At 37.1% G+C, this 24,974-nt stretch overlaps 1 protein-coding gene across 2 annotated transcripts in view; it reads right to left on the bottom strand.

Annotated features, from left to right (window-relative positions):
* Positions 1-24,974, bottom strand: part of UBAP1 (ubiquitin associated protein 1) — a 55,281-nt gene that overhangs the window by 13,546 nt on the left and 16,761 nt on the right. For both annotated transcript variants that reach the window (XM_007100739.3, XM_007100740.4), the window contains exons 2-3: positions 10,496-10,536; positions 2,878-3,002 (exon numbers count right to left, since the gene is read on the bottom strand). In XM_007100739.3, the coding sequence (XP_007100801.1) occupies positions 2,878-3,002; positions 10,496-10,529 (159 nt within the window). In that variant the 5' untranslated portion in view covers positions 10,530-10,536. The remainder of the gene's footprint in view (positions 1-2,877; positions 3,003-10,495; positions 10,537-24,974) is intronic.

Genomic DNA, 24,974 nt, shown 5'->3' with positions numbered 1-24,974 from the left:
CAAATGCCACGTGGCCAAAAAAACAAAAACAAAAACCATAAGACCACTGCACACCCATTAGGATGTATATAAATAACCAAAAAGACAGATGATAACAAAAGTTGGCAAAGATGTACAGGAACTGGAAACTTCATGCAGTGTAGGTAGGATTGTAAAATGGTGCAGCCACTTTGGAAATTAGTCTGGCAATTCCTCAAAAGGTTAAACATAGTTAATATATGACCCAGCAATTCCACTCCTACGTATATACCCAAGAAAGCTGAAAGCATATGTCTGTGCAAAAACCTGTAGACAAATGTTCACAGCACGGATTTCCCTGGTGGCGCAGTGGTTAAGAATCTGCCCGCCAATGCAGGGGACACGGGTTCGATCCCTGGTCTGGGAAGATTCCACATGCCGCGGAGCAAATAAGCCCACTTGCTACAACTACTGAACCCACGTATTGCAAGTACGGAAGCCCGCTCGCCTAGAGCCCATGCTCTGCAACAAGAGAAGCCACCGCAATGAGAAGCCCACGCACCACAAGGAAGAGTAGCTCCGGCTTGCCACAGCTAGAGAAAGCCCACACGCAGCAATGAAGACCCAATGCAGCCAAAAAAAAAAAAGTTCACAGCAGCATTATTCCTAAAAGCCAAAAAACTGGAAACCATCAAAAATGTCTATCAACTGGGGACTTCCCTGGTGGTCCAGTGGTTTTAAGACTCCGTGCTTCCACTGTAGGGAGCGTGGGTTCGATCCCTGGTTGGGAACTAAGATCCCGTAAGCCGCACAGCCAAAAAAAAAAAAAAAAAAAAGTCTATCAACTGATGAATGGATATACAAACTGTGGTATATGTTAATACAATGGAATTATTCAGCCATAATAATGAATGAAGTACTAATACTTCATTCATACAATATGGATAAAACTTGAAAACATTAAAGTAAAATAAACCAGTCACATATATATTTATGAATAGTTATATATAAAAGACTAAATATTGTATTATGCCACTTATATGATATTCAAGAATAGGCAAATTCATAGAGACAGAAAGTAGATTTAGCGGTTGCCAGGGGCTGGGGGAAGGGGAAAATAGGGAGTGACTGCTAATGGACACTGGGTCTCTTTTCAGGGTGATGAAAATATTCTGGAATGAGATGGTAATGATAGTTATGCAACTCTGAATATACTAAAAAAAATTTATTTGCATACCTTAAAAGGGAAAATTTTGTGGTATGTGAATTATATCAATAAAACTTTTATTTAAAAAATGTAACTGAAGTTCTCCCACTACGATTATTCCCTAAAAAAGACTGGAAGGTAAAACAAAGAATACATTTTATTTTATTTTTTATTATTATTTTTTTTTTAATTTTTTTTTTTTTTGGCCACGCTGCGTGGCTTGTGGGATCTTAGTTCCCCGACCAGGGATCGAACCCGGGCCCTTGGCAGTGAAAACACGGCATCCTTTCCACTGGACTACAAGGGAATTCCCAATTTTTTTTTTTCAAAGGATACATTTTAGAGGAGTAACATGGTAATGCCTTAGTAAATCCCCCTTTTAAAAATACAACTTCTTGGCAAAGAAATCTAGAGTCACAGGAAGAAGTGTTTGGGTGAGTTGCGTACCTTTCTGTTTTTCCATGTAACTCCTCTAAACTGTAAGCTCCTTGAGGAAAGTGATTAAGGCATTTATCTCTATCCTCAGCCCTAGCAGAGCATCACTCAAAAGCAGGCAGTCGGGCTTCCCTGGTGGCGCAGTGGTTGCGCGTCCGCCTGCCGATGCAGGGGAACCGGGTTCGCGCCCCAGTCTGGGAAGATCCCACATGCCGCGGAGCGGCTGGGCCCGTGAGCCATGGCCAATGAGCCTGCGCGTCCGGAGCCTGTGCTCCGCAACGGGAGAGGCCACAACAGAGGGAGGCCCGCATACCACACAAAAATAAATAAATAAATAAATAAATTTAAAAAAAAAAAAAAAAAGCAGGCAGTCAATAAGTGTGTAGGAAGTCACATAACATGGGGCTATTTGCTGCTTTCAAGATGTAATTTTATATTTATATATAACTGAGCTTTAAAGATGTAAGGGGGTTGAAAAAGAAGCTATTGAGCAGACGGCATTTAAGCGCAGTCTAGAATAGATAAATTTTTAACAAGCAGACAGCTTTTAGTATGGTGAGAAAGAGAAGAATATTTCAAGTGGGGATAACAACTCACGAGAAAAGCATAGTACAGACAGGTAATACACACAGTACATTTGACAAATTGCTATAGTATCCTGGTTTGGAGGGCATATAGAGGAGATGATGAGCTAAGGTACTCGACCATAACCTTATGTCTAGACTTGATTCAGTAAGGGTTGGCGAATCACTGTAAGTTTTTAAATTCAGGAATATTATTCTAGAAACAATATGAAAAATAGAAGGAAAACGCTGTAAGCAGAGGAGCCCATTAAAGAGGCTACTGAAATAGCCCAGGTGAAAAAATAAGGTAAGGATAAACTGAATGGCAAAGGGAAGACACAGCAGAGAGAAAATACTATGTAACTTGAGTGACCAAGAAGGTAATGAGGACATCAATAGAGAGAAGGAAAGAGGGGAAGAAGCAAGTCAGATGAGCAATGGGGATTTGTTTTGGACAAGGCACAGAATCCCAGGAACATACAATCTATCAGATTACACAAGATCTGTAACAGATATATAAACATATATAAATGTGCGTGTGTGTACGCACGCCTGTGTGTGAGTGAGAGAGACAATGTGAGCCAAGCGATAACAGGAGCTATCAGAAACACAAATAAGAGACAGGAGAATTTTTTTTTCTATTTCACTATACAGCAAATTCTTACTCCTTAAAATGTTAAATGTACTAAACTTTAACTAAAAATTACCACTTACCTGTACTTCTCTGACAACCTGCAAACAATCAGGCAAGGAGAAGCCAATAGGTAGACCAACTTTAGCTGGTGTTTTGAATTTGTCTCCTATCTTAAATGGGACATCATCAAGGTAACTGAAAGTCCCTACAATCAAAAATAAAGTACAAAATATCAGCAAAGAACTTATTATTTGTTTTGGTATAATCTTACATCTAGGATACAACATTAATTTATGCTATCCTAAGCTAAGACTAGAAGTTACAGAGTTCCTTCTCTGACTGCTTACCTTCTCCTGACCCTAGATCTCTAATAAGGAACTCCTATTTGAGGTTACTTGATCTTATTAGGGTTTATATTCAATTATACTTAGTGTAAAAGCCAAAGTACTCATAATAGCCTAAAAGTCCTCCCGAACGCCCATTACCTCTCTTGCCCTCAATTCCTGGCTCACTGAACTAAGTCACAGTGATCCTCTGTTCCTCAACCATGACATGGTCAAAACTACTTCAAAAATTCTGCACTGGCTGCTTCCTCTATCTGGAATGTTCTTCCCTCAGATATTCACATGGCTTACTCCTTCACTTCCTTCAAGTCTTTGCTCAAATGGCACTTTCTAAGTGAGGCTTACCCTTGACCACCCTATTTAAAATTACTACCACACCCTCACCGCAGTAATCCCACATTATCATCTATCTTTTCTCCATAGCACTTATTACCTTGTAACATATATGTAATTTGCCTTTTAATTATATTTATTGTCTGTCTTGCCCAGTGGAATATAAACTCCCTGCAGGTAAGTATTTAAGTCTGTTTTATTCACTGATGTAGTCTCAAAATCTCAGCACTTCCTGGTACATATTAGGCACTTATTAAATACTGATGAACTGATGATTGAATCTTCACAAAAGAACCTCCTTGATTAGGATTTCTTTATTAAGAATCATTTTTTAATTAATACAAAGAACTACTCTAGATTTTTTTAAGCTATATTCTGGAGATATGGAAATATTTAAGAAGTACAGCACTTACGAAAAAAAGGAAAACCAAACAAGACCATGGGAATCAGACCAGGATTATCAGGAGACACAAACCATACACAACTGAACTGCTTTAACTCCCTAAATGTTCTCTGCCCATCACAGATGCATAATACAGAAAGATAGGGACATTATCATCGATTTATAGGGTCGGACAAAAATGAGTGGTTCTTGTATGTGACTCTCACTAGGTATACACTCCAAATCAGATCATGATTTCTTTTCTGGACCAGGTTTGGGGTTAACTGGCAGAAGCATCAGGGAGAATGAAACATAGTTCATAAAATAAATTTTGCTTTTTGAATATTATCAGCTAGTAAAATAAGGCTTACTTCTGGGTCTCACACTAGTATATTTTCTTGAGTGCTCATGGACAGAATAAGACAATTACACCTCTTCCATAAAGAGATTTCTCTTCCTTCTAAGAACTCTGTAGATTTCAAGACTTATCAAGCAAGGTCAAGATATATTTGTAATCTTGTCATCATTCCCATTTCCCAAGGTAGATATTGCTCTGATATACCGGAAACCCTCCAAAAGAAAGAAGAATAGGCCCCCTCTCCCACTCTTGTGGGAAGGGCATCTACCTCTTTCCCATATAACTTCTAGCTAGAATTAAAACATTTTAACTCTCTCTCACTCAGCTAGCAAATTAAATCCACAACTGTGTTCAATTTAATAATTTTTCTGAGGCATAACCATAACTGTTAACACTCTAGGAAAGTTTCCAAGTTGGTCATACCTTTGTAAGTGTTCTCTCAGCTGGCAATGCCTGTCACATTCCCACCCTTATTTACTTAATTATGTCTTGTCCTTTAAGAATGAGCTTAAGAACAACTCCCTTCTCAATCTCAGAAAAGGTCTTACCATTCTGTATTGTTAATAGTTTGTTTCCTTATACTACCCCCCACCCTGCACCAGAGACTTTGATCAAGGATTTGATCAAATTCCTATCCACACACCCCCAAGCTCAGCATAACATCCAGCAGATGAGATTTGCTCAATGAGAATAAATAAAGAAGACATGGTCTTATACTTCTCTTGTATTTAACTCTCACACTAACTCACATTCAATTAGTATTTATTAAAATTCAAAATGATTTACCTAAAATGGCAAAGCTAGTCCTGAAAATGTTTTAACAGAGTACTCATGCAAGTGTAAGCACATTTCTAAGGTTCTGCAGAAAGTCACAAAAATGTACCAGAGGTACCAAAAAAAAGTATCAGGTACCATCACAGCTTGCCAACAAAACTCTGGTTATAACACTAAAACCTTCTGCCACTTATAAAATGCTTTATATTATAGAGATCAAAAGCAACGCTCTTTTTAATTGTAGAGAACTTTTATCTGTCTTCCATGGAAACAGGTGCTCAAAAGTTACTGAAAGTTAGAGTCTAACTTTGGCTAGTGCCCTGATTAACTGGAAACAAAGCTGGAACTAGCATTTTCTAAGAAGCATTGGAAAGATTTACAGTCAAGTTAATAATCACAAAATTAAGTCTTCTGTTTAAGAAAATTTTAAGTATACATTCAAAGTAGGTTAATTATATGACACACACATATTAGAAAAATCCTATCTAAAATAATACTTATATGCATATATGATATACAAATCTAAAAAAACCTATCCACATTAATACTAACAAAATTTTCTTAAATGAATACTTCTATTATAGATTGGTAATGGGGAGTTGAGGGGGGAAAACCATCTGTTAAAAAGTACTATACTTGAGATATCTGAGCCAAATGATAATATCTTTCAAGAAGGGTGTTCAGTTTCCTTGCCTACCTTTCGGTTAGGAAACTATGACAGTGTTGTATACACTGACAATTTATATTCTATAAATGAAACTAGGCCCTGGCTTAGAGACAGACCAGATCAAGTAGAACACCTTGAAACAACTGCTATTTCCCTTCATTAGCACCAATTACAGGTAATTGCTTTAGAAAGCAGTTTCATTTCACTAACAAAGCCAATGCCAAGGTGACTTGGCACATCTTCTAACCTTCCCCCTTCCACCTTTAAGCTCTGTTAACCGGGAATGAGTAAACAGTTTTGTGATTATTGGGAGGAGGGGGTAGGGCTAAAGGGCAAAAGGCATTTAAGAGATAGCAACAAGAAAAGCAACTTTTTGAATGATGGCCAGAGACTACCATAAGTACAATGAATGATGTTGCCATGAGGATTAAAAAGAACATTTTTGCAAATAAAACCAACTATGCCTTAGGAACTATTCATTTTTATCCAATATATCAGAATATCTATTTAAAGACATCAATTTCTCTTATTTCTCAATACATTTTATTTTTTAAATAGATTCAATAAAAACTCAACCACATGGCCCAGAGAATTAAGCATTGTGGTTAACAATCTTCTGGCTCACCCCCAAGTACCTTTTAGTTTCAGTCTTTATTATTGAAAATCTTTCTAAGATGTCTGAGCCCATTTTCCTCAGTTCCATTTAGAAAAAGAAAGTACACCTCTGATGGCTGTGGCAGTTCCCTGAGGTCAGGTTCTACACACTGCTCGCCATTATGCTATGGTGGAAGGAACTGGGCTGAACGTGTAATGACTCAGGATAAATTCTGGGAAGGTTTCATTCTGTTTCCTTTCTTTCTAAATTGCTGATAATGTTTATGATCTTGTGACCTGCCTGTTTTTCTGAAAAAAGGGAATTCCATGTGGGGAGAGAAATTCCTAATAGAGGGTAGCAACTGGATTATGCTTAATTCAGATTTTACTGTGCGTTCAAATTGAGATTTTTGAAAAAGAATAATAAAACAGATCAAACTTTAAAATTAAACTGAAAATTGCAATTCCATGACTAAGTATCATTACCTTAAAGCTGTAAGTCAGGTAACACTTGCAAAATTACATCAATAGATAGTTAAATAGAGACACACGCATATATACACACACACACACACACACACACACACACACAATTATACAGATATCAATACAGGATGTGAAGTCAAAAGAAAATGTTATTCGTGTCCTAACAAAAAACAAGATAACCTACAAAATCAGCTTTTTAATATGCAGTATCTGGCATTAAATTTTAAAAAAGACACACAAAAAAGGAAGAAAATGTGATCCATCATCAAGAGAAGAAACAGTCATCAGACCCAAATTCAGGGATAGCCAAGATACTGGAATTATCAGAGAACTTTAAAATAACTATAATAAGTATGTTAAAGGATCTAATGGAATAGGTGAACATGTGTGAGCAGATGGGGAATTTCAACAGAGATGGAAATAGACAAATGGAAACACTAAAAATGAAAAATGCCGTATCATAGAAAAAAATTTTTGGTAGTTCATAAGCCAGGCTATGCTAATCAGAAGACAATACTCAGAAGAGGAAAGAATCAAAGAACTTGAAATTAAGTCAAAAGAAATTAAAAGAATTGAAACACAAAGAGAAAAAAAAGAAAAAAAAATGGAACAGAGCCTTAAGAGATCTCTGGGACAATATCAAACAGCCTATGCATATGTGATTAGAGTCTCAAAAGGATAAGAGAGAGACATGGAGCAAAAGAAATGTGAGAAGAGATTATGGCTGCAAATTTTCAAAAGTAGTAAAAGACATCAACTCACAGATCCAAGAAGTTTAGCTAACTCCAAGCAGGATAAATACATAGAAAATCAAACCAAGGCACATCATATTTAAAACGTTGCAAACAAAACAAAGTCTTAAAAGAAGGGGCATGGGCAGCATATGACATACAGGAGAACAATGATTAAATGATGGCTGACTTCTCTACATTACTCTGTACTTAAAAAGCAATAACAGATTGGGATTTCCCCAGCAGTACAATGGTTAAGACTCCACACTTCCACTGCAGGGGGCATGGGTTGGATCCCTGGTCGGGGAACTAAGATCCCATATGCCGCACAGTGTGGCCCAAAAATTAAAAAACAATAATAAAAATAAGAAATAAAACAATCTAAAATAAAACACCTTTTTCTATCACTCAGTAGAAAAAGTATTTCAATAGCTTAGTAGAAATTAAACCAAGAGAAAAATAAACCCTTCCAGAAGTTAGCTAAATGGTCATAAATATGACAGCTTGGTGTTTCAAAGGAGGGAGTTTAGTTTTATTAAGTCCAATTACAGAGACTTATTTTTTTTCCCAAATTAGAATATCAGGGCATTTTTCCAGATATTAAAAGAGTAACTTATCTGTTCGTTGAAACATTTTAAAAAATCCTTTAAAAGTCACTTCTGGAAAATAACACTTTTCTTAGATTAAACAAGTGGAAAATGAGTCAAAAATTAAAGAGAATTGACATTCGGAAAGGAGTGCTTTAAACTGAGCCAAAGGTTTGCAATTTGCATGACATAAGGACAATATTTTTAAAGGCCTTTGAAAAGTAACTGTATTTCTTATTCTATTATTTAGGGGTATGTGGTTATTAATCACAGTGGAAGAAGTTCAACCTCAATTGAAAAGAATGAACTTGAAAAAATCAAATACTAGTCCTAAGACAGCACAGCATATGATATAGTCAGCCCAAGTATTTAAATAGAAAAAAAAAGCATTTTCATATCCAGTCATGAGAGCAATTGTCACCTCCCTGTCCACACCCCAAGTGCCCTAGAATTACACACACACACACACTCTCTCTCTCTCTCTCTCTCTCTCTGTCTCTCTAACCCCGAGTCAGATAATACCTAACTTAGGGGGAACCAACCCAGAGGCTCATAAACTAAAATGTTCCAGTCAGATACTCCCTTGACCAAAAGATACAAAAACTTCAGCTATATGATGCTAGCCACTATATGATCAAGTAGCAAGAAGCTCCATAACTGGGGTGGCCATTTTTGGCCCTGTGCACTCTATACAAGTAGGCCAAGAAAGCAAGTCTATAAACAGAAGAATAACAGAGCACATCTGTGGAGAAAAGCAGTGAAAGATGGAGGGAGTAGTAGCCTCAGTTTCCTGGCTTTCTAATTTCAGCCTTGTAAAGCCAGGCTGAATTTGATTTCCTAAATTCAGATGCCTACAAGATTGCCTATTAAATATTCTCCATCTATTCCCTTTCATTTCTATTCCTTAAACTACATGATATCTAAAAATAAGATTCGTTATTCTAACAGCCCAACTAAAGCCACTGAAATTCAAGTAGGAGCTCAGCAAATTAAAGCAGAAGCAGCCAAAGAGAGAAAGAGAAAATCCTTCTCAAATTTTACTCAGGTAGAGCATTTCATTTAAACAATAAAATTTTGGTTAGGAATGTAAAGAGATGGAGGAAGCCCTAAAAAAATAAGTCATCATTGATCAGGTAACTTCAGAATTATAATCTTCTCTCTGGATTGTTGAGCTGGAACATATAAACTGGGGTCCAACTTATTTTCACTCCAATCAAAAAGGAGTTTCTAAAGATTCAAGATAGAAAACATATCTTTTGAAGTAAGATTATAAATTTAATTTTTTCATTTTTGCTCTTTTCTCTCCCTAGGTCTTTCCTCTCTCCTTGGCTCTGTCCTCTCTTTTCCCTTGAGAAAGTGATCAGAGGCAACTACAGATCTGCCTCTCTATATCATTTGAAGACTTTGAAAGAGCCCTGTAATAATCCTTAAACAACAGGAGATAGCTTACCTGAAGATCTGATGCCTGACAGGTTATACAGAATGCAAATTCCAGAGTCTGAATGACTTAATTCCAAAAGAATTTAACAAAACATATGCAAACAATGTATGTAAGTATATGCACAATGGCAGTTCAAAATATGAAAGCTGTTGTATAAAAATATACAAGCAAGTTAAAAACCAAGGAACTGCTGCACCACCCTGACTCAGAGAAGTGATACTATCAAGTAACCATTTGTAGATCAGAAGAGCATAACAATACATGTTGCCACGCAGTCTAACAAATCATTCTTACAATGACATGATTTTTAAAATGGAAGATTAGTTTTAAAACCCCTTTTAAAATAATTGTGTTGTCTGGATATTTCTGATGTTTAATTCTTATCTTTGTACGAAAAGAGGGTCTAATTTTAACTTCTTAGGCACCTCCATTCCTATCAAATGCAGATAATATAAGTTTATTAATGTACTCCATTTTGGAAGGTCACACGTTAGAAAAAGATGATAAACTATTAGTTTCAAATGCAAAATTGTAATTACTACTACTGATACTTCTGTAATATATTGATCTGCTAATCATGTCTTATTTGTAGTAAATCATTTCTTTTTATGGGGGGAGAAAACCTAAACCAAAACATCATAAAACGTTAACTAAAGGCTTAGAATTTTTCACACCTGATGGAGAAGAGATGGACCAGAATAAGAAAAGGAATGGTAACTACTTCAATACACTGCTGAAAAACAACAAAAATAGGCAGGCTCCCTATCTACCTCCAGCAGTTTCAAGTACAATAAATACAGAGATACTCTAAAGTTTATCCATTTGAACTTCACATTAAAGTTATGTAAAGTCCTATGGAATGAATATGCTACACTGTTGTACAACTTTTACTTTCCTCAAGCCGCTCATTTAAATAAACAAAAAGGGACACTTACTTAATGTGATTTCAAATTCTCTCATCAGATCAAAACTTAAACCATGATATCTAACAGTCCACTTACCATGAAAATCTGCACCCAACTTCTTAGAAGCCATTTAGAACCTGAAAAACAAAGAAATATTTCTTAGGCACATTATGCCTAGAGGGGATATAAACAAACCATTATAAGAAAACTGAGGACTTCCCTGGTTGCGCAGTGGTTAAGAACCCGCCTGCCAATGCGGAGAACGCGGGTTCAACCCCTGGTCCGGGAAGATCCCACATGCTGCGGAGCAACTAAGCTCGTGCACCACAACTACTGAGCCTGCGCTCTAGAGCCCGCGAGCCACAACTACTGAGCTCGTGCGGCACAACTACTGAGCCCACGCACCGCAACTACTGAAGCCCTCGTGCCTAGAGCCCGTGCTCCTCAACAACAGAAGCCACTGCAATGAGAAGCCCGTGCACTGCAACTAAGGGTAGTTTCCGCCCGCTGCAACTAGAGAAAGCCGCAGGCAGCAACAAAGACCCAACGCAGCCAATCAATCAATAAATAGCTTAAAAAAAGAAAGAAAGAAAACTGAGACTACAAAAAGAAACCAGAAGACTAAAAGGTTCCAGGACTGACATAAACCTCAAACTTCTCAGTCCCAAAGTCTCAAAAAAGAAAGAAAAGGGGAGAAACCACTTTTCTAGAAAAAAAACATTTCTGAAATCTTCATGTTCTGGAAAAAAAAAACAGAACAGCAAACTGGCCATTGACCAATTTATACACAAACTGTCAAAAAAAAATTACTAAACATTTATCTTCCTGATGTAAGCTACTAATGTCAATATTTGTAGTTCTGTCAAGATTTTTTATATATCCCATTTTATTCAGTATGTAAATATAGACCTTTTACTGACAAATATAACTGTAAGACTGACATTTCTGAATTAGGGAATCAATGACATACAACCTTTTGTACTGTTTTAATTTTGTATAAAATTTCAAAAAAGGGGAACTCCCTGGCAATCCAGTGATTAGGACTCGGCTGCCAGGCCGGGTTTAATCCCTGGTCAGGGAACTGAGATCCCACAAGCCGTGTGGTGTGGCCAAAAAAAAAAAATTCCAAAACAGGAAGGAAGAAAAACCCATAAAACCACACATCTAGCTTAGTATTATCTTTGCACTTTGCCCTTACATGAGTAGGTACAAAGTCCTTTTCTTGCAAAGATAATCTAAGATCTTCAACCTAAAAGTTTATTTCCCTTGATATGATGTTTAGACCTTTAACTTACCTAAGACGTAAGCATAACAAATATATGGTATGGTCTCTACTAGCCTGTATTACCTACAGTACAATGCAAGGCATCATACTTAAAATGATCTACAGGCATACCTCATTTTATTGCACTTCACTTTACTGCGCAAATTGAAGGTATGCTCCACCTTACATTGAGCAAGTCTAAGGCGCCATCTTTCCAACAGCATTTGCTCACCTCGTGTCTGTGTCACATTTAGGTAATTCTCAGGAGATTTCAAACTTTTTCATTATATTTGTCATGGTGATCAATGACCTTCGATGTTACTATTATAATTGTTATGACATTTTTTAGCAATAACCTTTTTTTTTTGGCTGCATCAGGTTTTAGTTGCAGCACGTGGGAAATTCGTTGTGGCACGCAGGCTTCTCTCTAGCTGTGGCTCGTGGGCTCTGTAGTTGCGGCACACAAGCTCTGTAGCTGTGGCCCACGTGCTCGGTAGTTGTGGCCCTTGGGCTTAGTTGCCCACCCCCCCACCCAGCATATGGGATCTTAATCCCCCCACCAGGGATCAAATGTGCATCCCCTGCATTGGAAGATGGATTCTTAACCACTGGACCACCAGGGAAGTCCCGTGCACATTGTTTTTTTAGATGATGCTATTATTACACACTTAATAGACTATGGTATAGTGTAAACATAACTTCTACATGCACTGGGCAACCAAAAAACCTTGCGTGACTTGCTTTATTGTGATATTCGTTTTACTTCAGTGGTCTGGAACTGAACCCACAATATCTCCGAGATATGCCTGTATGTTCCACTGTAAGTTTTTTTTAAAGAAGGCAAGTATATTGCACCTATCATGTGAAAATTATTCAAAATAATTAAATCTGTACAGGATTTTAAGAAACTGACAAGTTGATTTTAAAATTTACATGTAAAGGCAAAGGAAACAGAATAGCCAAAACGCAACAAAGCTGGAGAACTTACCACCTAATTTCAAGACTTACTATTAGAGTAATTAAGACAGTATGGAAATGGCATAAGTATATCACACAGACCAACAGAACAGAGTACAGAAATAGACCCATATGAAAAAAATGTCCCGAAGATGTACCGTAACGGCCAACCACTCAAGTGCTTTAGGCTGTACTTCACTGAGAAAAGAACTCAAACTGACCCAGACATGTGAAACTGACCCAGACATGTGTAGATCAGAAGAGCTGCGTACTGTGAAATATGCAACAAGTGGATTTTTTTTCAAAATGAAATTAAAATAATGACAGTGAAAAAAAAAAGAAATAGACCCATATGCATATAGTTAACTGATTTTCAACAAAGGTGCAAGGCAATTCAAAGGGGAAAGGACAGTCTTCTCAACAAATGATGCCAGACATTTGTATGCAAAAAATAAACCTCAATCCAAACCTTGCACCGTATATAAAAATTAACTCAGGGGGATGGGGAAATTATGGCTAAGAGATACAGGGTTTCTTTTTGGGGTGATGAAAATGTTCTAAACGTGATTATAGTGATGACTGCACAACTCTGTGAATATACTAAAAGCCACTGGATTGTACACTTTAAATGGGTGGACTGTATGTGATATGCTGATACACTACAACAACTTGGATGAATCTCAAATGCATTATGGTAAGTGAAAGAAGCCAAACTCAAAAGGTTACATACATATATGTATGGAATAGGATTCCATTTACAATATTCCAGAATAGGCAAAACTACAAGAACAAAAAAGTAATCTAGCTACTGGACACTAATAGTGGGGGAAGGAACTGACTATATAAAAGGGAATGTGGGAATTTTTTGAGGTTATTGAAATGTCTATTTTTGATTGCACTAATGGTTACAGGACTACATGCATTTGTCACAAATCACAGAACTGAAAACAGGGTAAATTTTACTATATGTAAACTATACCTTCAAATTTTTTTAAAGTGTATATATATACCCATCACATTGAAATTAGGTAAAATAGAATCACTGAATAACACTAATAATATCTTAAGCTACTCCACTAGTAGAATAAAGTTTCATTTTTTAAATGCCAAAATTCAAAATAACATTATATGGCTGTACCAAATTCTATTAGTATGCTTTCTGCCTGATGACAAGGGTTTTCTACAGTGAAGTATGGTTTCTAACAATGGATTTCTTCCCAATTTAAAAGCAAAAAAAAAATCTTAAGTGCAAGAAAATCGGTTTAGCTCTCTCTTAGCTTAGGTTCCTTTAGAAAGAAAGAATGAAACACAAGTTGAAAATTACAAATTCAATTAACATTATTTTAACACTGTCTTTAACTGGTAAAATACCTTTTAAACTTCACAAAGAGCACGGCTAAAACAGTTTTTACAATGCAGTCACCATGGCTAGCAGGAACCAAATTTCTCTATGGGGTGATGAAAATGTTCTAAAACTGACTGTGGTGATAGTCCCAAAACTCTGTGAATATACTAAACACTATTGAATTGTATTCTTAAATGGTTGAATTGTATGAGATATGAATTATATCAATAAAGCTGTTACCAAAAAAAAAAAAGTAGCTCTGAATTTGATAAGGTATGCAAACTAAAGAATGATTATTTAGGTACAGAGGAAGGGAAAGAGAAAGATGAGTGACATTTTTTCACTTTCATAATGGCTGTTATGAGTGAAATAAGTAATAATTTCAGTCATTGGTAAAAGAGAAATTTATTCATTAATTTTTACAATCTGAAGGATAATAAATTAACTCTCTTTAGTGGGGGGGGGGGAAAGCAGCTACCAAACAAACAAAACAAACGACTTCCAATAGCCCTTTTTTTGGGGGGGGGGGGGTAGGAGTTTATTAATTAATTTATTATTTTTGCTGTGTTGGGTCTTCGTTTCTGTGCGAGGGCTTTCTCTAGTAGTGGGCAAGCGGGGGCCATCATCGCAGTGCGCGGGCCTCTCACTATAGCGGCCTCTCTTGTTGCGGAGCACAGGCTCCAGACGCGCAGGCTCAGTAGTTGTGGCTCACGGGTCTAGGTGCTCCGCAGCATGTGGGATCCTCCCAGACCAGGGCTCGAACCCGTGTCCCCTGCATTAGCAGGCAGATTCTCAACCACTGCGCCACCAGGGAAGCCCCCCCAATAGCCCATTCTTGATTCTAACTTTGCCAAGGCCACTTCACAGAGGCATTTCCGTAGCTTATTTCACATCCCAACTTATCTGTCCTACATTGGTTAGAATGTCATACTATAACAGTAGCAAGAGCATATATATTTGTCCTGACGTCCAGTGACCCCACATTGTAGGTAGTGTAGGTGACCCCATATTAAGGCCTAACAGCCAGCAAATGTCATTCAAGTATAGTTTAAAGTGTCAACAGCGAACAATTACCGTGCCATTTCCATTAGTCACAGAAAGTTACTGGTTAGTTAACTGCTATGGACTTAACCACAACATTGAGTAGAAGACAAAGGTTGTGCTCAACCCCTTTAAGGATAAAAAGTATTATGGAAAAAGTAAACATTCACAGGTTTTAAAAGAAACGAGCCATATTTTTTAATATGTGAAAAGAAAAACATCGGAAGGAAATATATTAAACATATTTAAAGTGGCTGCCTCTAAGTGGTAGCACTGGGAATAATTCATAAAATTTTTCTACAGTTTCTGAACACTGTATGGCAAACAAGTATTAATTTTATAATTTCTTAAAAGCTTTACTTTAAAAGTTTCAGTTTTCCAGCATGATGTTGGGATGAAACATTCTGGTTGATATTCTACTAGTTAATGGAGAGTTAAAATTTTAAAGTATATGGATCATCAATTTTCAAAGAACCAACAAACCATACTGAAAATGATTTAACTTTCTTCTATGTACAGAAGACATTTCATAGACCCTTACAGGCTTCAGTGTCATCATAATTTACATAAACCACAACAATACAGGGAGACCTTTAAACCCAGAAGCAAGATTCTTGGCAGCCTCAATCTTCCCACAGAGGCACAGACCAGAAATGTATTTTTTCTAAATCTCTGTTGAAAGAAGCAGAATCTAAGCATCCAGCAATGAGACCTGGGAATATGCTCACAGACAGGTGCAGGAAATTAGTGTTTTCATCTCTGTGTTCCTAATAGTTATTGATATTGTGGGATATCAGCTGTTTGAAGAAGCAGCTGTTTTTGAGAGGTAAATGGCTTAGGAGAGGCTCTGATTTCTTTTTTTTTTTTTTGAGGATCTGATTTAATAAATAATTCTGTGAACAAGCTAACATCAGGACTGTTTTAAAGAAGTTCCATCAATTTTTTTTTTTTTTTTTTTTTTTTTTTTTGCAGTACGCGGGCCTCTCACTGCTGTGGCCTCTCCCGTTGCGGAGCACAGGCTCCAGACGCGCAGGATCAGCGGCCGTGGCTCACGGGCCCAGCCGCTCCGCAGCACGTGGGATCTTCCCGGACCGGGGCACGAACCCGTGTCCCCTGCATCGGCAGGCGGACTCTCAACCACTGCACCACCAGGGAAGCCCCACCAAATTTAAATGAATTTTTTTTTTCCCTCGAAGAGTTTTGAATTTTATTTTGTTTTTTTTTATATAGCAGGTTCTTAGTAATTATTCATTTAACACATATTAGTGTATATATATCAATCAAATTTAAATGAATTTTTAATGGCTTTTTTTAAAAAGCCTCAACCAAAGAAAACCCACAGAAAGGCAGAAAATATTTGCAAATCATCTATCTGATAAGGGACTTGTATCTAGAATATATAAATAACTCTACAATTCAATAATAAAAAGACATCCAATTAGAAAGTTGGCTAAAGAATCTGAATAGTCAATTCTCCAAAGAAGATACACAAATGACTAAGAAGCACATGAGATGTTTAACACATTTTTCACTAGTCAGGGAAATGCAAATCAATAACTACAACCTATCCCATTAAAACATGCATGTTGGGACTTCCCTGGTGGAGCAGTGGTTAAGAATCCGCCTACCAATGCAGGGGACGGGGGTTCGATCCCTGGTCTGGGAAGGTCCCACATGCTGAGGAGCAACTAAGCCTGTATGCCACAACTACTGAAGCCTGCGCATCTAGAGCCCATGCTCCGCAACAAGAAGCCACCACAATGACAAGCATGCACACCACAGCGAAGAGTAGCCCCCACTCACCTCAACTAGAGAAAGCCCATGTGCAGCAACGAAGACCCAACACAACCAAAAATAAATAATAAAATAAAATTTAAAAAAGAAACATGCATATTATCAGCAACAAAGCAAAATTTCTCTTAAAGACTAATAAATGAAAACTAAAACACGGTAACCCTTATTACTAAAAAACAGGTGAACATTCTTTAAAATTATGCCTCAATAGAGCTGATAAAATGTAGATTATCTAGGGGTTTTCTTTAAATATTAAAATAAATCACTGAACGCAACTCCTATTATATTTTCCACAAACCATAAGAAAATGAGAAATCCATCCATATTTGGTCACTTAAAGATTTTTCTAATGTCTGCTATGCAGTAACACTTCACTATCTCTGAAGTATCAAAAGCATTTTAATAGCTACTTAGGGTCAACTTTTTTTTCCTGGAACATCTGAGCAAAATCAAGTGATGTGTGTATGTGTGTGTGTGTGTGTGTTTGTGTGTGTGTGTGTGATGTGTGTGTATAAGCTTCCACATAAACTTCTGATATTTTATTTAATTATAAATACTTATTTTATAATACTTTCCTATAATCTAAATGTTCAATCATGAAAAGGATTAAATTATGGAAAATTCAGAAAATAGGTTGTGATGGCACGTAGTGTTCATTAAAAGCATATAAATGATGGGAAATAAGTATAAGTTTTAAAATGTTTTTACAAGTTGCTTTTACTAAGTAACAAATGTACACAAAACAAGACTGAAAAAAAGTATTTGCCCCAAATGTAAAATTACAAATGCTCACATGAGAAAAAAATTCTTAAGCAATCATAAATTTCCGCTAAAATAAATATAAATGCTTCTGTTAAAGGAAAAGTAGAAAGCAGAACTAATAACACATTTTTAATTCATAAACTTTACACTAATAAAGTGTAGAACTCCCTGAAGCAACCAAGAATTAAAAGCAATGTTTTATTTTGCTGGTTCAGTGCCACTTTAGTTCAAATGCTACAGGAAGAAAACCGGATAACTTAAAATTTTGAATCACTGATTAAAGACATCTAAGAACACAGAGAGATGGGGAAATAGGTAAAGAGAATAGAACTGCAGGGAGAGAAGGAGTTAGAATGCAAGAGGCAGAAGAGATAGAGTAAGGAATGAAAAAAGGGAAAGGTGAGGAGGGTAGGGGAAAGGAAGTAAGGGTAGAAGACCAGGAGAATGAAAACATATTAGCAAGGCCCAGGCAGCTTCGTAAGGGGAAGAGAAAGCCCAAGGGCAATTTAATATTAATGTTCTAATTTTCTTTCTTCCCTTTCTCGTATCATCATTAAATTACACACTACAAACATCTTCCCAATACAAAACAGCAATTTAACAACTCAGTAAGCTATCCCAATCACACACAACAATGTGAGCTGTAATCAGGAATTTCCCAAGATGCAAATTAATCCTGGAAATTCTCCAATTTACAGAGAAAGATGGCTTTGGAAATCATCAAATTTCAAGTCTGAAAACCAAGTTAACACCCATATAACATATATATGACAAAAATCACACGTGTACGGAATTCCCTGGCATAGTCCAGTGGTTGGGACTCGGAGCTTTCACTGCCAAGGGTGCGGGTTCAATCCCTGGTCAGGGAGCCAAGACCCCACAAGCCCTGTGGCATGGTCAAAGAAAAAGAAAAAAAAAAATCACACATGTAGATGCCATTAAAATGTCAAAGCCATGTGGCATGGCCAAAAAAAAAAGAAAAAAAAATCACACACATAAATGCCATTAAAATGTCAATACTAGACTATACTATACTCATTGACAAAAAGCTTTCTTCTCTCTCAGGTCCCAAGAGACATTTTGGAGCCTCAGTTTCTTCATGGGTAAGATAAGGGTAGTAGACTGAATAATCAGCCAACTCTAAACATACCATAAATCTATAATGGTATAATAAAATGAAGGAAAAATATTCATGTTTCCAAATTAAATATTCAGTATTCAGGTTAAGTGATATCATTTACACAGTAACGTCTTAAAGATGTCTTTAGGGACATCCCTGGTGGTGCAGTGGTTAAGAATCTGCCTGCCAATGCAGGGGACACGGGTTCGATCCCTGATCTGGGAAGATTCCACATGCCACAGAGCAAATAACCCCGCAAGCCACAACTACTGAGCCCATGTGCCACAACTACTGAAGCCTGCACTCCTAGAGCCCGTGCTTTGCGACAACAGAAGCCACTGCAATGAGAAGCCCGCTCGCCACAACTAGAGAAAGCCCATGTGCAGCAACGAAGACCCAATAAATAAATTTACTTTATAAATAAATAAATAAACAAAATAAAGATGTCTTTACTGGCAAAATAAAAAGTTGGCAACCATATGTTAAACACCCTGCCATTTTGGAAAAGAGGGCAGTATATCTATGTGAATATGGAAACAAATAAGGATAAGACATAGTGGTGGTTATATCTGGGTGATGGGTTTACAGGTGAGGCTTTTGGTTTTTTCTTTTTATGCTATTTGCTTTCCAACTTTCCTATATTGAGAACATATCCACCAACTGACATACATACACATACTTTGTAATTAAGGAGAAAAAAATATAGTGAGCAACAGAGGGAAAACAAACCCCAAACGCTGGTAAGAGAACTATTTTTTCTTATTTTTTTCCCCCTTGTGCTGTCTGCTAAAATGAGCAAATGCCACAATAGTGCTTTTCCAAAGAAGCAGAACTATTAACAATTTATAGCCTGTCATGTAGGTTGTGTTTCAAACTGACGCTGGAATTTTCAATAGCTGTGGAAAAATGATGTAAAACACAGAAAAGATGTACAATATTGCAGTGGTTTTTTTTTTAACTGTTAGTGCATTATTGCACTGAGCATAGTATATCTGTGATAGACTGAATATTAGTTCTAATCTTACTTTTGACTTTGGGAACCCAAAATAAAGGAAGTGATATTTTCATGTTAAAACAAAACAAAACAAAACAGAAAAAGAAACAATATAGTATGTAACTAGTAAAAGGTTGTAATCTCAGAGACAGAAAAAAGAATAAATCAGAGGTTTCTAGACCACTAAGAATACCTGAAAACATACAAATGGTCCTAGGTAACAGACTTCATGGAAGTGTAATAGGTGTTCTACTTTATTACAAAAAACTGAGTAATTACTAGGCCACAAAGAAAATTCCAATGAATTTCAAAAATCAACAGTAGCACAGCCAATAGTCAAAAGGCAAAAAATTATAATTTAATTACATCAGAAAACAAAAGAAGTCCTACTACCTGAATTACTAAACTGTCTCTTACAGAACTCATGGATCAAAGCAGGAACCAAAAGGGAATTCCCTGGCAGTCAAGTGGTTAGGACTCTGCGCTTCCTCTTCTGGGGACCCAAGGTTCAATCCCTGGTCAGGGAACTAGGATCCCACAAGACGCATGGCACAGCCAAAAAAAAAGAGGGAACCAAAAATAAAATGCAAAAGATAATGACAGGGCTTCCCTGGTGGCGCAGTGGTTGCGCGTCCGCCTGCCGATGCAGGGGAACCGGGTTCGCGCCCCGGTCTGGGAGCGTCCCACATGCCGCAGAGCGGCTGGGCCCGTGAGCCATGGCCACTGGGCCTGCACGTCCGGAGCCTGTGCTCCGCAACGGGAGAGGCCACAACAGAGGGAGGCCCGCATACCACAAAAGAAGAAAAAAAAGATAATGACAATGAAAGTACTACACTTGAGAACCTACAACATGCAGCTAAAGCAGTACTCAGTAAAATCTATAGCACACAGCAGTCTCAGAGGAAAATTCACAGCATGAGAACTTAGGGTATAAATAACCACACCCACAGAAAACACAAGAATGGAAACAGCAAAGATATAAGCAGAAAATAATCAATTAAAAATCAGAAAAACAGGGCTTCCCTGGTGGCGCAGTGGTTGAGGGTCCACCTGCCGATGCAGGGGACGCGGGTTTGTGCCCCGGTCCTGGAGGATCCCACATGCCGCAGAGCGGCTGGGCCCGTGAGCCATGGCCGCTGAGCCTGTGTATCCGGAGCCTGTGCTCCACGACGGAAGAGGCCACAGCAGTGAGAGGCATGTATCGCAAAAAAAAAAAAAAAAAAAAAAAAAAAAAATCAGAAAAACAGATCAACTAATAAATAAACCCAAGAGCTGGTTCTTTGAAAAATTATAACCATCCAGCTAACTTAATTTTAAAAGGGGGGGGGTGGATATGTATACAAAATAATGGAGGAAATGAAAATAATCCCAAGTCATTGTTTTGTTCCCCTTCTGTCAAATACATTTGAGAACCTGGATAAAATGGATTATCTTCTATAAAAATATTAACTATCAAAACTAACCATAGAAGAGGCAGAAATGTTAACCAGACCTATAACCAAAGAGGAAAGAGAAAATAATTATCAAAGAGCTCTTGCCACCCAAAAGAAACCCTAGTCCAATGAGATTTTCCTGGTTCTAAAACATAAGAAAAGGAAGGTTTCTAATTTTTTTAAAGTAAGAATATGACGCCATAAAAGAAAAAAACTACAGAAAAATCTCATGTATAAATACAGATTAAAAAATCCTCAAAATAAAAAACACAAATTTAGTAGTACATTATAGGAATACATCATGTCCAAGTGGGATTTATTCCATGAATACAGGATAGTTCAACATTAGGAATCTGTTGATATAATTCACCATATATTAATAGATCTAAGAAGAAAAATCATATAGCCATGTCCTTAACATAAGGTTAAAACAATAACAAAAATCATCCCTCTCAATATCAAAGCCAGAGAATGCTGACTAATGGAGAAACTATACAAAGATTCCACTAAGCACAGGAACAAGACAAAGATGTCCATTATCACAATTGCTTTATTTAACATCAGATGAAAGAAGTAAACAGTATAAAAAGTCAGAAGATGGACTTTCCCAAGGAAGCCCCCAAACTGAAAAACTATTACAAATATAATACAAAAAGGTGTTTAATTACAAATGAATATTCTGAAACAAATACCCTTCATATATATAATGACCAGATAAGAAGTATAAAGGAAGCATGATATACCACAGGAGATAAGAAGTAGGAATAAACTAAGATGTAACGGAAAAAAACTAAAGCTACTGAGACACAAAAGAAGACTTATACAATTGCAGAAAAATATATGATAATCTTGGCTAGGACACACAACATCATTAAGATCAATTCTTCCTAAGTTGCTATATTAATTCGGCATGATGCAAATGAAAACTGGAGTCTTCTGTTTTCATTTTTTTACCTAGACAAGCTGACTCTAAAGGTCATATGGAAATAACAATTAACAATAGCCAAGAAAATTCCAAAGAAAATAATAAAGGGAGAATAGCCTATCAGATATTAAAATACTTATTACAAAATACAACACTTAAAGCTGTGCTGTACTGGCACATCAACAGATCAATGGAACAGAGTAGAAATCCCTAAAAATACCCCAAATGTAGACATTTAAAGTGCCATTGAAGGGACTTCCCTGGTGGTTCAGCAGTTAAGACTCCACACTCCCAGTGCAGGGGGCCCAGGTTCGATCCCTGGTCAGGGAACTAGATCATGCGTGCCTCAAATAAGACCTGGAGCAACCAAATAAATAAATAAATAAATATTTTTTAAAAAATAAATAAAGTGCCATTTACAATCTGTGAAGTGATGCAACAGCAGAGTAGCCACCTAGAAAAAAGTAAAGTTGGATGCTCACCTCACACTTCCATACCAAAATAAATTCCAAACAAACAAAAGTACAGTAACAGTGCACAACTGCCCAAATACATAAAACCTATTTCATTCTATACAGAAAGCTAGTGGGCAAAAACAACTTTCTGAGACTTAAAATCCAACAAAATGCTTGCCTCATGAAAAACTTTGAAAACAAAAGGTTAGTTTTAAAGTCAAATTGTTGTACTGTACAATTTCTCACTAATTTCTCTTGCAAATGAGGTTTTTACCAAAGCTACTAACCATATAGTATACTAAAGGCTTTAAGAAAAGCAAATAGTGACTGAATGCAAAGTTCATTTCACAGTTTAATAAAAACTGGATATAGTTAAATGTCAGCTCACTAAAATTTAAAAAGCAACAAGTAGTACATAAAGAAGATAATATAGTATTGTCAAGGCAAGTTACTGACCCAATGTGATTTTATCAGAACTGCAGTTAAGAACTCTAGTTATATAAAAAAACAAAACAAAACAAAAAAACCTCTAGTTAATTCCAAAATGGGTCAAGAAAAATCCAAACAAGGATTTTCCTGGACTCTGGGCTCCTCTTAATCCTCCAGGCACAGTGGCTAATCTTTAGCAGAGGTGGCCTTTTCATATCTTCTTGCCCTCTCAAACTTTCTGAAAATATGATAATTTTATATCGCTATCTAATACGTAACTTGGGAATGAAACTAGATGAAACAATGCCCTTAAAAAAGTTAAACAGGGCTTCCCTGGTGGCGCGGTGGTTGCGCGTCCGCCTGCCAATGCAGGGGAACTATGATTTCCTGTAGTTACCAATAAATAGTATGAAATAGTAAGGCCTGTGAGGCTAACATAATGTAAGAACAGGAAAGTAATGACTAGCTAAAAGCTAGAATTAGGAGTCATGACATAAAGCATTAGCCAATTAAAAATTTCAAGTCAATATCTTAACCAATTCATTAAAATTCACTTAACATTCCCTTTAATGTAATTTAGAGTTCAGCAAGTAAGAGCACAATGTCCCAAGAGGAAATAAAGCCATAAACCTATCCAACGTAATTTTTTAAACTATGAATAAACATTAACTGGGAAAAAATAATTTCAAGAAATTGCTGAACCAAAAATATCATCTCCTCTGGGCTTCCCTGGTGGTGCAGTGGTTGAGAGTCCACCTGCTGATGCGGGGGATACGGGTTCGTGCCCCTGTCTGGGAAGAGCCCACATGCCGCGGAGCGGCTGGGCCCGTGAGCCATGGCCTCTGAGCCTGCGCGTCCGGAGCCTGTGCTCCGCAAAGGGAGAGGCCACAGCAGTGAGAGGCCCACGTACAGCCAAAAAAAAGGCTTCAAAAATATCATCTCCTCCCCAACTCTTTCAAAAACCACATCACAACTTATGGCAGAATACAAGAGAGAAAAGAGCACTCTGGACAGTTAAAAACTTAGGTTCTAGTCTCACTTCTTTCATCAATTTGGTATGGTTTAGAGCCAGTCAAAACCTTTCAAAGAAAGAAGAAGAAGAAAAAAAAAATTCAGGGCTTCTTCTGTAAAAAGAGAGGCCTGGAGTAAATTACCTCTGACAATCTTTTCAAAACCTTTAAGGGTCTAGACACATTCTTTTACTATGTACTTCAATCGTTTTTATAGTAATATATATAAGAAAGATATCACAAGACTTCATATTCTTAGTTATAAGGGCACATAAACACATGTAATTACTTGCTGAATCTATGACTCAGTAGGTATACATAGTCCACACCCATGTTTCTTGAAGGAGAAGAAAACGCATACTATTTGACACTAATAAAACAATTTCACTCTACTAGAAGCCAATACAAAATAATTGGTCAATTTAAAATACAAAGAAGCTAATTATCATACCAGAGGCTATTAATCTGACCTGAGAGAAGTAATCAAAAACATAATTTTTCTGTCTTTTCAACAGTCTTCACACTCAGTGGATTGCATCATTCTGACTGTTTCAGTCATGCGAAATCTGAATGATTTTTTTCCCATAGAAACAAAGAAGTAACAGAGCCTTGCTCACCAAACTTGAGAACTCACACCCCCAGGGGAACACTGTGCAATACCAGGGAACAAACAATATAAAAATGGCACAACTTCACAGAATATCAAGGATCTGAGGGGAGAAGGTAAGAGTTGCTAAGTAATTTCACAGGCAAATAAAATAATTTTATGTAAATATAAGCATCAGAATAGATGATTTTATTTAAAGTTCTAGCAAATCTTTAAGCAACAAATTATTCCTATTTTACTTAAATTATTCCAACACATAAAATGGAAACAGACAAACACAGCTTTGCACTTTGTCGTTTTTTTTGTTTTTTTTTTTTTTTTTTTTGTGGTATGCGGGCCTCCCTCTGCTGCGGCCTCTCCCGTTGCGGAGCACAGGCTCCGGACGCACAGGCTCATTGGCCATGGCTCACGGGCCCAGCCGCTCCGCGGCACATGGGAC

This window comes from Physeter macrocephalus, chromosome 9 (assembly GCF_002837175.3).
Source record: "Physeter macrocephalus isolate SW-GA chromosome 9, ASM283717v5, whole genome shotgun sequence".
Classification (NCBI taxonomy): domain Eukaryota; kingdom Metazoa; phylum Chordata; class Mammalia; order Artiodactyla; family Physeteridae; genus Physeter; species Physeter macrocephalus.
This window is presented reverse-complemented; position numbering and strand designations above follow the sequence as displayed.